This window comes from Garra rufa, unplaced genomic scaffold, assembly GCF_049309525.1.
Source record: "Garra rufa unplaced genomic scaffold, GarRuf1.0 hap1_unplaced_002, whole genome shotgun sequence".
NCBI lineage: Eukaryota > Metazoa > Chordata > Actinopteri > Cypriniformes > Cyprinidae > Garra > Garra rufa.
This window is the reverse complement of record NW_027394277.1, coordinates 12,296,104-12,309,090: the sequence shown is the minus strand read 5'-3', so window position 1 is coordinate 12,309,090 and position 12,987 is coordinate 12,296,104. Positions and strand designations below refer to the sequence as shown.

At 36.6% G+C, this 12,987-nt stretch overlaps 1 protein-coding gene across 4 annotated transcripts in view; it reads left to right on the top strand.

The window, feature by feature from the left end:
- LOC141305430 (protein 4.1-like) overlaps positions 1-12,987 on the top strand; it is a 91,651-nt gene that overhangs the window by 19,989 nt on the left and 58,675 nt on the right. For all 4 annotated transcript variants that reach the window (XM_073832534.1, XM_073832533.1, XM_073832532.1 and 1 more), the window contains exon 2: positions 9,328-9,728. In XM_073832534.1, the coding sequence (XP_073688635.1) occupies positions 9,336-9,728 (393 nt within the window). In that variant the 5' untranslated portion in view covers positions 9,328-9,335. The remainder of the gene's footprint in view (positions 1-9,327; positions 9,729-12,987) is intronic.

Below are 12,987 nucleotides of genomic sequence, written 5' to 3'. Positions count from 1 at the left end.
CAACTGAAATAAAATTACAGGTCATTCCAGTTCAACATAAATGTGACCATGGACCACAAAACTAGTCATAAGGGTGCATTTTTTTTTAAATTGAGATTTGATTTATACATCATCTGAAAGCTGAATAACTAAGCTTTGGTTGATGTATGGGTTGTTATGATAGGATAATATTTGTCCGAGATACAGCTATTTGAAAATCGGGAATCTGAGAAAATCTTTAAAGTTGTCCAAATTAAGTTCTTAGCAATGCATATTACTAGTCAAATAGGAGTGTCTTTAAAAACCCTATTTTGTGCTGAACTACTTCCTTCCGCCACAGATTTAAATATCAGTTTGACAGTTTAACGGTTGAGCACAAGTCTTCGTTACTAATTCGAAAACATCACTTTAGAACTAGTAACGAATGAATGTTGAGTTGCTTCATTAAAAGTTTTATGGTATTACTGTATTACAAGCTCACTGTATTATGAGAGAGATGGACTGAGGAAGTGTGATTACCTGCATCTGATACAGCATTCATTCTTCAGCTCAATCTCATATTCACAATAAAACAATAGTTTGAATAGAAATAGAAAGCGATATCTTTGTTGTACTATCCTTTCATCTGTTGAGGGCGGTTTCCGATGACAGCGCTGCTCAGTGCATTTGTAGGCTGCGTCTTATACGATGTTGTTGAAAAATAAAAGTAAGGCTGCTTTTGGTGGGTTCGTGAGCACTGAATGGCCTCTGACACCCTGGAGACATTTAAATAGACGTTTTTATTATTAACAAACCGCATATTTAAAGTCTTAAAAAAACTCTTAAAACTACATTCCGTGACACAAAAACAGTATTGTTTATAAAATTATAGTGGATTTGGGCCATGACACAAGTCATGATGCAAATGGTGTGATACAAACTAGGGATGCACCAAAATGAAAATTCTTGTCTGAAGCCGAACAAAATTAAACACTGGGCCGAAGGCCGATGACTGAATGTGCTTTTTCGTGTTTTCCCCCCATGTATTTTGCCCATTTTTTCACTATTGCATAAATCAAATAGCCAAAATGTGCTTTTTACATTTTTTTACAGTCTTGCTTTTCAAAAAAAGAAAAATCAATTACAAAACTATTTAAAAATATCTACTTAACACTGAACATTCTTAACATTCTAGTGGACATTAAAGCCTACCAACAAAGCACAATTTAACTTAAAATTAATAAGTTAGTAAAATAATATTCTTTGGCCATTTTTAAGACCCCCTTCTTGAATCAGGCATGTGTTTTATGTACAAATAAATGCAGCCTTGCTGAGCAAAGGAGAATGTTATAATAAATGTATTAATAGAGCTGTTGTAATGATTGTTATCATTATTTTGGTCTTTTTTATTTTATTTTAAAGAACAGTACAATTACAATACTAACATTTATAAATGTTGACTTATTTTGGCGAAAACCCGCAAGAAGACCTCAGTACTACTTTTTGCTGACAGCAGCAGATTTATGAATGATTCTCAATACGCTGTTTCAGCGCAGCTCGGTGCTTGTAATGATTTTTGCGTCTTTCTCGAACAGTTTTAAAAGCTTTCAAACTGCTGACATGTTTGCTGCATTAGTGCACGCCTCTATTTGATCGTGTCACGTCATTGTTCGGTATAATTTATTTAGTCTTTTCGCTTATTCGGCTGAACGCAGAAAGAGCTTTTTTTTTGCTATTTTTAGGCAAATAATTTCGGCTGCTGAACATTCGGTGCATCCCTAACGCAAACAGTTGGAGTTGCGATATCACTAGAATATCTCACTGCTCTCAGCCAATCAGATTCAAGGACCAGAAAGAACTGTTGTACTAATTCACAAAAAAATAAGCTAGTAATATGCATGCTGGTTACATTGGTACTTAAAATAAAGTGTTACCTGTTTTTCTTTCTTCATAAAAATATTGTTTAGCTAGGGAAGTTTCTGAAATTTGCTTGATTTGACATGGAATGGCCCTGTTTTACTTCAAATAACATTTTCAAAAGTCATAAACCATCATGGCACCATCATGCACTGTGTGTTTGTAGGCAGGTTGCAGTATGTGTCATCATTTGACTCTCAGGTCAGAGGAAACGTGGGCCGGTTCTTCTGAGAGTTTCACAAATCCTCTAGTAGAGCACTGTGTGTGTGTGTGTGTTTGTGTTTGTGTTTGTGTTTGCTGTAGGGTCAGTGTCTACTGTTGTAGAGATGTAAGCAGGTAGATCAAATTCTTAAAAGTGAGAATCTTTGGCAAAGTAAAAAGGCACTGCAAGACACACTCTTTGCAGTAAAGTACCTATTTTGTATGTATTTTTGCAGCTGAATGCTTCAGGTATTTGAGCAGATACTGGGTGGGGAGTGTGGTTGTTGAGGACTTTAAGTAGATAAATGGAGAAGTTGAGAAGTTCACTTCCTGTTTGGTTTAATTTCAGAATGGGAGGTTTAATGTTTTGCTTTCTTGTAATTACTAGTTTGTTAATTAAAAGAGTATTGGCCAATGTTAATAATTTCCAAAAATACCAAATATTGGCCAAAATTGGTGCAGGCAACATATACATAAACTACCAGCATTGTAACAGCACAAAGCTTGCTGAAACTTACCCTTTAAGTTATTTTCCCCATGAGGACTGCTGGCTGGTCCACATGATGTAAGTGATTTCAGTCTTTACTGTCCTTGTGAGGACATTTCAAAGCTGACTCACTCACATTAATGACAAAGAGAGTTCCTTGACCTGTTGATTTATTGAGAAGAAAGTGCAATTTGTTGTAACTGGGAGGTTAAATGCATCTAAGAGCCGGATTAGCTGATTAAACACTCTGACTCAAACAGACGCAGACGTTCTGCATGAATGAGGCAGTCTTCTTTAGTCCAGTCTGTTCTCAAGAGACTGCATGTGCTTAAACTTGGACCCTCATAATGAGGCTTTGTAATTAGTTTGCTGGTGAATGAGAAAGAACGATGGCTGAATAGCAGACCTGTGTGTGTGTGGAGATGATTAAACAGGGCGCTATGTGAGTCTGTTTTTATTTGATTGTCTGTGTGCTGTCAACTAGAATGGCAAATAATCATTGACTTTATTGATAGTCATCCCCATGCAAAAATAAAAAAACATCTTTTTTAAATTGTGGTGACAACAAGTCAGTCCCATCAGCCCATATTAGCCCCAGGAGTGTGATAGGATACCTTTTACATTTGAACCGGTATTGTACTGGTATCGGTACATGAAATTCGGTGCTGATACTCAACGGTACCTATGTAATAACAAAAACATTTAGTTCATTTAAAAATAAGCCCAAAACAAGTTAGTTTGTTTGAGTTTTCCCTATTTCCTCCCTTTCCTTCTCGATTAATTAGCTTAAAGTGCCGTGCAAATTTTACTTTCACTTTCAAATTACCGGCAATTTGCCATTGATTCAATTCAAGCAACAACAAAACACAAGTCAAACTTATAGAACTTTTATTAACAAAATGAATACTAATACACCACGTTATATGCCAACTATAAAATGAGAAATCAACAAATTAAAGGGGTCATTTGATGTTGCTAAAAAGAACATTATTTTGTGTATTTGGTGTAATGTGATGTGCTTATGCGGTTTGAGGTTCAAAAAACATATTATTTTCGACATACTGTGCATTATTGTTGCTCCTCTCTGCCCCGCCTTTCTGAAACTCTTCAATTTTTACAAAACTCATTGTTGATAAAAAAGGGAGGTGTTATCTGATTGGCCAGCTATCTGGTGCGTTGTGATTGGCCGAATACCTCAAGCGCGTGAAGGAAATGTTACGCCCCTTTACCATGTTGTGATGCCGCTTCTCAGCACGACGAGACAGAAACAATAAAACCCATTATAAACGAGGCATTTGTTGCATCCAGTGGGGACATAACTACTGATTATAATGACTCATACTCTCTTTTTATGCGTTGCGCCATGTAAACATAACACCATGTCTGCATTTCTGATCGTAGAACGAAAAACAACAAGCACTACTCTACACAGCTCAAAACTCACGTTTGAATAGTCAGTAGCAAATTCTTTAAAATATGAAAAAGTACTTAAGTGCAGACTTTCCTTGCAACATTGGAATTGCCCTTACTTTATAGCCTTAACCCGTTGTGTACAGCTGGCACTGTTGTAAATATAACTGATTAAACACTGTCCTCATTTGGAAGACCAATCAAAGTACTTTCACCGTCCGCAATGAAACACACTGCGTCTCCTTACAGCAGTGTTTTGTTCCTGAATGTATTAGATTTTGAATGAATCATTGTATTTATTCTGACAGCGTTGCACAAGCTCCTTAACCAGGGTTCAAAGTCTAAAGCACAAGGAAAATCTGAATCATTCATATATCTGCTGCTGTCAGCAAAAAGTAGTACTGAGGTCTTATTCCGGGTTTCCGCCAAAATAGAAGTCAACATTCATAAATGTTAGTATTGTAATAAAAAAAAAAGTAAGACAAAAATAATGATAACAATCATTACAACGGCTCTATTAATGCATTTGTTATAACATTCTCCTTTGCTCAGCAAGGCTGATTTATTTGTACATTAAAAACACATGCCTGATTCAAGAAGGGGGTCTTAAAAATGGCCAAAGAATATTATTTTACTAACTTATTAATTTTAAGTTAAATTGTGCTTTGCTGGTAGGCTGTAATGTCTACAAAATGTAAAAAATGTTCAGTGTTAAGTAAATATTTTTAAATTGTTGTTTTGTAATTGTTCTCTTTGCTTCTTTGAAAAGCAAGACAAAACTTTAAAAAGCAAATATTGGCTATTTAATTTATGCAATGGTGAAAAAAAAACCTGGCAAAATACATGGGGGGAAAACACGAAAAACTGTGTTCGGTAATCTGCTTTCAACCCAGTGTGTAATATTTTTCGGCTTTGGCCAAGAATTTTTATTTCGGTGCATCCCTATTCGTACAGTCACTTGCTTTGTATGTAAATAAATCAGCCATTTTTGAATGAATGGTTTGAAAGAATGATGCAATGAATCACTCATTAAAACAGACACTTGCTGCCACCTGCACAAAAACACACTCGGCAAAATATTGTTTAATTATCGTTCGAAAAAAATCCCATTAAATATCAAGATATCAGTTTTTTTGTCTGTATCACACACGCTTACTCAGATGGTTTAGTCAGAATCTGTGCGGGACAGCAGAACAGCGTGAGAGCTTGTTTGGTGAGATCATGTTCTTTGTAGTTTCAGTGATTCCCTTTGATGTATTTCAGGTACAGCTGGTTCCCAGCAACTGTGTGATCAGCTTGTTGTGTTTGTCCAGGGCGATGCTGACATATACAGAGGACACAGCAGCAAGACATATACAGTTAGATCCTTGTATAATATAGGAATTAAGGTGCGGTCACAGCATTTTTCGTCCAGTAAAAAGTCCAGTAGTCATTTTCAAACCAAGCCTATTTTTTTTCGTTCACTTGAAAAACTATTGCATTCACAGTGAAACATTACTTTCGCTTGCAAAAAGTTTACGTTCGCTTACAAATTTATGTCCAATTGCAAAAGGAATGTTTTCCCTTGAGAAACTTTGCGTTTGCTCACAAAACTATTGTGTTCTTTTGCCAAAGTATTGTTCCCCTGAGAAACCTTTTGACAAGCATTGAAATATAAAAGCAATTGAACATTTCAAAAGCATTGAAATAAAGTTTCAAAGCATTGAAATATAGTCTCAGATTTGTGGCCAGCAGGGCGAGGCTGAGAGCCGTAGGAACAGAGCCAGTGGCGGAAGTGCAAATGAAAGTTTTGCGAAATAAATTCAAAAGTTTAGGGAGTAAACACAAAGTTTCTCTGGGAATCAAACATTTTTGGAAGAGAACACAAAAGCAATGAAATATATTTTTCTATCACCATGTCTTAGGGGCTCTGCAGTTGCCGTAGTATGGATGTTAGATTGAACACTAAGTTCATTACTGGTGAGCTCAAGCCTCATCACTGTGTCTGAATGTATGAGTGAACACTGACACAGCTGACCTCAAGCTGAATCGGGTTTTGTAACCAGCTACTTTAAAGACCACCTACCCATAATGCTTCAGTGTGTAAATCTGCTGTTATGTCATCAGGCCTGAGGCAGGCCGGTTCACCGTTACTGAAGATGAGGTGGTTTTGTGATCTCAGTGGATTAGATTTAACACTGAAAGCTTGGTCTTGTCATAATTGGATATGGCGTCACTGATTATTTCAAAATAGACTGTTGTATTCTAAAAGAACATACAAGATTTACTTTGTCATGTGTTTTGTGTGAGAGGCCCATTCAGTTGTTGTTTTTGTTTTGTTAACCTCTTCAGGGTTCATTGGAGATGTACAGAGGGCTGTAGTTGTGTGGCAGTGCTCTCATCTTGTCTTTGCTGAACTCACTGTGTCTGGTCCACTCACAAAGTCTCTTTTACACCTAGATTGCAGGAGTGATAAAAAAAAAGAATCACTTTAGGCACTTTCTTTCTTCTGTGCAACATAAAACATGATATTCTGAATAAATGCATTTGCAGTTAATAGGTACTAAAGCTTTTAGGCTTCAAAAAGACAAATAGAAGACAACTTTGAAAAAGGCCACAATTTAAAATTTGAATGAATTAGTAATCAGACATCAACACATCTCTGATTAACTGTCATGAACATGGCAAGCACATGGTCTGAGTAACCATATGTGGCAGATAATGGATATATTTACAGTCAAGCCTGAAATTATTCCTATCCCTGGCAAATTCTGACTTAAAGTTACTTTTATTCAACCAGCAAGTTTTTTTTTTTGACCGGAAATGACACAGGCTTTTCCCAAAAGAAAATAAGACAATGTACAAGATGCGTCATTGTGGAAAAAAAAAAATATTTCTCAGCTTTTATTTACATTTGAACAAAAAGTGGCATGTCCAAAATTATTTATACCCTTTGTCACAGTCTATGGCAAAATCCAAAGTTCTATACCATTCCAAATAGTCCAAACTTGGCCTTGGGCACCAGTGGACATTTCAGCACGACAACGACCCAAAACACACAGCAAAAGTGGTGAAGAAATGGTTAGCAGACAAAAACATTAACGTTTTGCAGTGGCCCAGCCAGAGTCCTGACTTAAATCCAATTGAGAATCTGTGGAGGGAGCTAAAGATCAGGGTGATGGCAAGGAGACTCTCTAACCTGAAAGAGTTGGAGCTCATCGCTAAAGATGAATGGGCAAAAATACCAGTGGAGACATGCAAAAAACTGGTCAGCAACTATAGGAAGCATTTGATTGCTGTAATAGCCAATAAAGGCTTTTCTATTGATTATTGAGAAGGGTATGAATAATTTTGGACATGCCACTTTTTTGTTCAAATGTAAATAAAAGATGAGTAATAATTTTTTCCACAATGATGCCTCTTGTACGTCGGCTTAATATCTTCTGGGAGATGTCTGTCATTTCTAATCAAAAACAAACTTGAATAAACGTAACTTTAAGTCAGAATTTGCCAGGGGTATGAATAATTTTGAGCTTGACTGTATATCATTTCATATAGTTAATCAATATCACATGAAGAGAGTCATTTTTTCTTTATATGCATTGAATTAGACATAATCTATGTTAGCGAATAATTGTGCAGGATAGAACTATTTTCAATCAGAACCAATCAATCACAGAGAGCGTACACTCACTTCAGATTCAAACAGGGCTGCGTTTCCCAAAAGTATCATAAGAAAGCATTGATGCTTTTGGGAATGGAAACCCAGAACCATGCTTATCAGAGTTATTTCACAATAAACAAATTAAAATTGTTTATTAACAATTATAAATCACTTTAGGCACTTTCTTTCTTCTGTGCAACATAAAACATGATATTCTGAATAAATGCAATTGCAATAGGTACTGAAGCTTTTAGTCTTCAAAAAGACAAAGAGCACCATAAAATATTATAATAGAAGACTACACACTATTTTACATGTGTAGCTAACCGACAGCTTTGTGGGTTGAAACAGTCCAACATTTAAAATTTAAATGACTCATTAATCGGACATCAACACATCTCTGATGAACTGTCATGAACATGCCAAGTACAGGGTCTGAGTAACCATATGTGCATTTGGGCACATGGCCAGGGGCGCCATGTCCTGAATGAGGCAGCAGTGCAGAGTCTTAGAAAGTTTACAACATATTGACCAAAAGTGTAATATTTTGGTCTTGCTGGATTGTGTTCGCACATTCCCTACCATTAAAAAAGTCACACAATATTTTAAGCAATATTAGCCCAAGAAGTGTTGACAGACATGTGGGATCTATCAAATTGCCCAAACTTGCTGTCTTTGTATTTGATCACTTGTCTTCTTACTAGGGGTGGGGAAAAAATAGATTCTCAGATGCATCGCGATTATCTCTTCAATGATTCTGAAGCTTGTTTTTTGAAATAATGTTCTGAAAGAAACCCCTTTGTCATCCAAGATGTTCATGTCTTTCTTTCTTCAGTCGTAAAGAAATTGTTTTTTGAGGAAAACATTTCAGGATTTCTCTCCATATAATGGATATGTATGGTGCCCCCAAGTTTGAACTTAAAAAAAAAAAACAGTTTAAATGCAGCTTCAAAGGGCTCTAAACGATCCCAGTCGAGGAAGAAGGGTCTTATCTAGTGAAACGATTGTTTATTTTCGAAACAAATTGACAATTTATACACTTTTTAACCTCAAATGCTCATCCTGTCTCATCTCTGCGATGCAGTTAGGGTATGTCGAAAAACTCCCATCTTGTTTTCTTCCCCAACTTCAAAATTGTCCTACATTGCTGCAGAAGTGCCAACCAAGTGTTTACAAACTGAAGATCAAACCCCCTTTACAAAATAGGTAAAATGGCATTTTAGGATGATTTTGAAACAAGATGGGAGTTTTTCAACATACCCTAACTGTATTGATCCCGATTACACAATATATGACGAGCATTTGAGGTTAAAAAGTATATAAATTGTCAATTTGTTTAGAAAATAACCAATCGTTTTGCTAGACAAGACCCTTGGCTGGGATCGTTTAGAGACCTTTGAAGCTGCATTTAAACTGCATTTTGGAAGTTCAAACTCGGGGGCACCATAGAAGTCCATTATATGGAGAGAAATCCTGAAATGTTTTCCTCAAAAAATCGTAACTTCTTTACGACTGAAGAACGAAAGACATGAACATCTTGGATGACAAGGGCACTATCCGTACATTATCTGTACATTTTTTTTTTTTTCTGAAAGTGGCTGAGACCACAAGTGTGGGTAGTGGGACAGACACATACTGTGAGACATGGAAACATTATACCATCTGAACTTTCAACAGTTACTGACTTTAACTAAAATGTCTCATCTTCCAGTGACTGCCATGACCACAGACGAGGCGGAGAGCGTTCATAAGAAACAGGTGTGCGAGCAGCAGCAGGAAGAGGAGGACCCCGCTGCACAGGAGCCAGGCCCCGCTGACTCAGCTCAGGACAGCCCCACCGGCACCTCGCCGCCCCCTGGGGGCTCGGAGGAGGAGCAGCAGCTGAAGCCGCGCCAGCGCACCTCCGCTGGTCGCGGCCTCTCCCGCCTCTTCTCCTCGTTCCTAAAGCGCCGCTCGCAGTGCTCAGACGGCGAGGGGGTTGAGACGGAGAGGGCCCGGGAAAAGGACAACCAGGACGAACCCAAAGCTCCAATAGCGGACCCCGAACCAGAACTGCGCATAGAGGGCGATGTTGCTCTAGACCAGCACTCAATCAGCAGTGCTGAAAACCAGGTGAGAAAGAGAAACAGATGTGTTCAGGTAAAGGTTACAAAGGTACTAAAAGGCGCTAAAACTAGAGCCGGATTTAAGATTTAGCTTTCACAGAAATTCTGTGATGTCAAGGCTGTATTTTAATGTATTGGTAATCACACAAGTGATCACATGTGATCCAAACTGACTGTTATGCTTTCTCCAGTGGTAGAGCTGTGATGTCTTTCCATTTAAAGCAGGGGTGGGCAAACGTTTTGACTCGAGGGCCACATCAAGCTTTTTACATTAAGTGAGGGGCCGCCTAATGTGTTTATGACAAATGAAGCTTTGATTTGTTTTGTTTAAAATTCTAAATCGACACTCACTTACTACTATACTGTAGCCTATACTTACCTATACGTAGCCCATACGTACATACATGGCAGTTCAATTCTTGTACCATCATCTATTTTTTATGAGCACTTAATGACAGAGATAAGTTGCATTATTGTACAAGTCGATTGATGTATGAGACACGTTTTATCATTTAATTTAGAAATAATGTAAAATAAACGAAACGTTTACAAGCATTAAAAACATGTATCTATAGGTATGTGCCAAAAAATGTGAATATTGAGGGGAAAGTCCATTTATTTCAATAATTTGTTTCAAATAGTGAAACTTGTATGTTATATTATTCCACTACACACTAAATTAAATATTTCAAGCCTTTATTTTGATGATTGTGGATTAAAGACAAAAAAATCCACAACAAATCCAGTATTTCACAAAATTAGAATATTTCATGTGACCAATAAAAAAGGATCTTAAACACATGTTGGCCTTCTGAAAAGTGTGTTAATGTACTGTATTATGTCCTCACTACTTTGTTGGGCCTCCTTTTGCACTAATTACAGCACAGTTGAGGTGTTATGGTAGCCCAAGTTGCTTTGATATTGGCCTTCAGCTCGTCTGCATTTCGGGGTCTCTGTTCCCTCATCTTCCTTTTGACAATACCCCATAGATTTTCAATAAGGTTTAAGTCAGGCGAGTTTGCCGGCCAATCAAGTACAGTTATTCCATGGCTATTAAACCAGGTACTGGTAGTTTTGGCTTTGTGGGCAGGTGCCAAATCCTGCTGGAAAAAAAAAAAATCATGTCCGAAAAGCTTGTAGGCAGCAGGAAGCATGAAGTTCTCAAAAGTTTCCTGGTAGACAGCTGCATTGACTGTGGACTTGATAAAAGACAATGGACCCACACCAGCAGATGACAACCATCTCTGACTGTGGAAACTTCACACTGGACTTTAAGCAGCTTGACTTTTGTGCCTCTCCGGTCTTCCTCCACACTCTGGGACCTTGATTTCCAAATGGAATGCAAGATTTGCTTCTTTTGCAATTGCCTTTTGAGACTTTTCCTCCTTATGGATGGTGTCAATGATGGTCTTCTGCACAACTGTCAAGTCAGCAGTTTTCCCCATAATTCTAAAGCCCACTAAGCCAGACTGAGTCAATTTAAAGGCTGAGGAAATCTTTGCAAGTGTTTTGCGTTAATTAGCTGACTAGATTGGGACACAGGGAGCCTACAATGTTGAACTTTGTCATGATATTCTAATTTTGTAAAATACTGTTTTTTTTTATTTTTTATCTTTAATCCATAATCATTAAAATTGAAACAAATAAAGGCTTGAAATATTTCGCTTTGTGTGTAGTGAACTAATATAACATACAAGTTTAACTTTTTGAAACAAAGTATTGAAATAAATGGACTTTCCCTCAATATTCTAATTTTGTGCGATATTCTAATTCTAATTCTGTATATTCTAATTCTAATTCCAAATATAAAAAACAAACACAAATTCACAGTAAACATTTATTATAAATGCCAAGCCTAAATATTTTAGTTGAAACTTGCAGGAAAATGCACAAAACATTTGACAACATACCTTTGACAAAAGGTAAAAAAAAACCTAGGACAAAAAGCAACATAAAAGTAGTAAGGCACTGACATTTTTTTTTTTTTTCCAAAACTGAAATTAAAGTTTCATTTAGCTGAATATTAAAACCTAAAATTATTTACTAAGTATGCAATTAATCATATTTGTGACCCTGGATCACAAAACTAGTCATAAGTAAATTTTAAGGTATCATAAGGTAAATTTTTTTTGAAATTAAGATTTATACATCATCTGAAAGCTGAATAAATAAGCTTACTTTCTTTTATATGCTGGGATAGGACAATATTTGGCTGTGATACAACTATTTGAAAATCTGGAATCTGAGGGTGCAAAAAAAAAAAAAAAAAAAATATATAGACAAAATCGCCTTTAAAAGTTGTCCAAATGAAGTTCTTAGCAATGCATATTACTAATCAGAAATTAAGTTTTAATATATTTACGGTAGGAAATTTACAAAATATTATGGAACATGATTTTTACTTAATATCCTGATGATTTTTGGCATAAAAGAAAAATCGATAATTTTGACCCATACAATGTATTTTTGGCTATTGCTACAAATATACCCGTTCTACTTAAGATTGGTTTTGTGGTCCAGGGTCACATTTATTTAACCCTCCAATTTAAGTTACATGTCAACATTTAAATTGCACATAAGGTGGTTTTCATAAAAGCTTTTCAATGATATGCTTATGTTTCTACTCTTATTCGTTGTTAAGATATAAGCATTTAAATGTTGGCTGGCTGTCATGTAAAACTTGTTGTAATATAGAACCATTTTGAGGGATGCGAAGAGAATAACAATCTAATGCAACAGTCATACAGCATTTCCAGTTTTACATTTTTAATTTCCATAACTTCTGAGCATCCAAAAAGGTCCATATTTTGATACAATCATTTTATGACAGCTGTGTTAACATTAGTTATGACTAAATCACCTCCTGTTACTGTTTTGAAACAGTTTGACAGCAAGCAGGAAATGTTCATGAGTCAATGACATCCCCCAATGAATTGGTCTATAGTGCATATATTTAGCAAACGCTTCTCTCTCGATTATCTCTCTATTTTTTTTCACGCTGACTAGCAATTCTGTGGACATTAAAGGTGCCATAGAATGGAAAACTGTGTTTAGCTTGGCATAGTTGAATAATAACAGTTCTGTACATGGACATGACATCCCATGAGTCTCAAACACCATCGTTTCCTCCTTCTTATATAAATCTGGTGCTTGCAAAAGACCCCCGAAAAATAGGTCAATTCCAACATAACACAGACTATTACGCAACATCCCCGGGATCGTAAATAGTTACGCCCCCAACATTTGCATCGCCCAATCATCGGTAA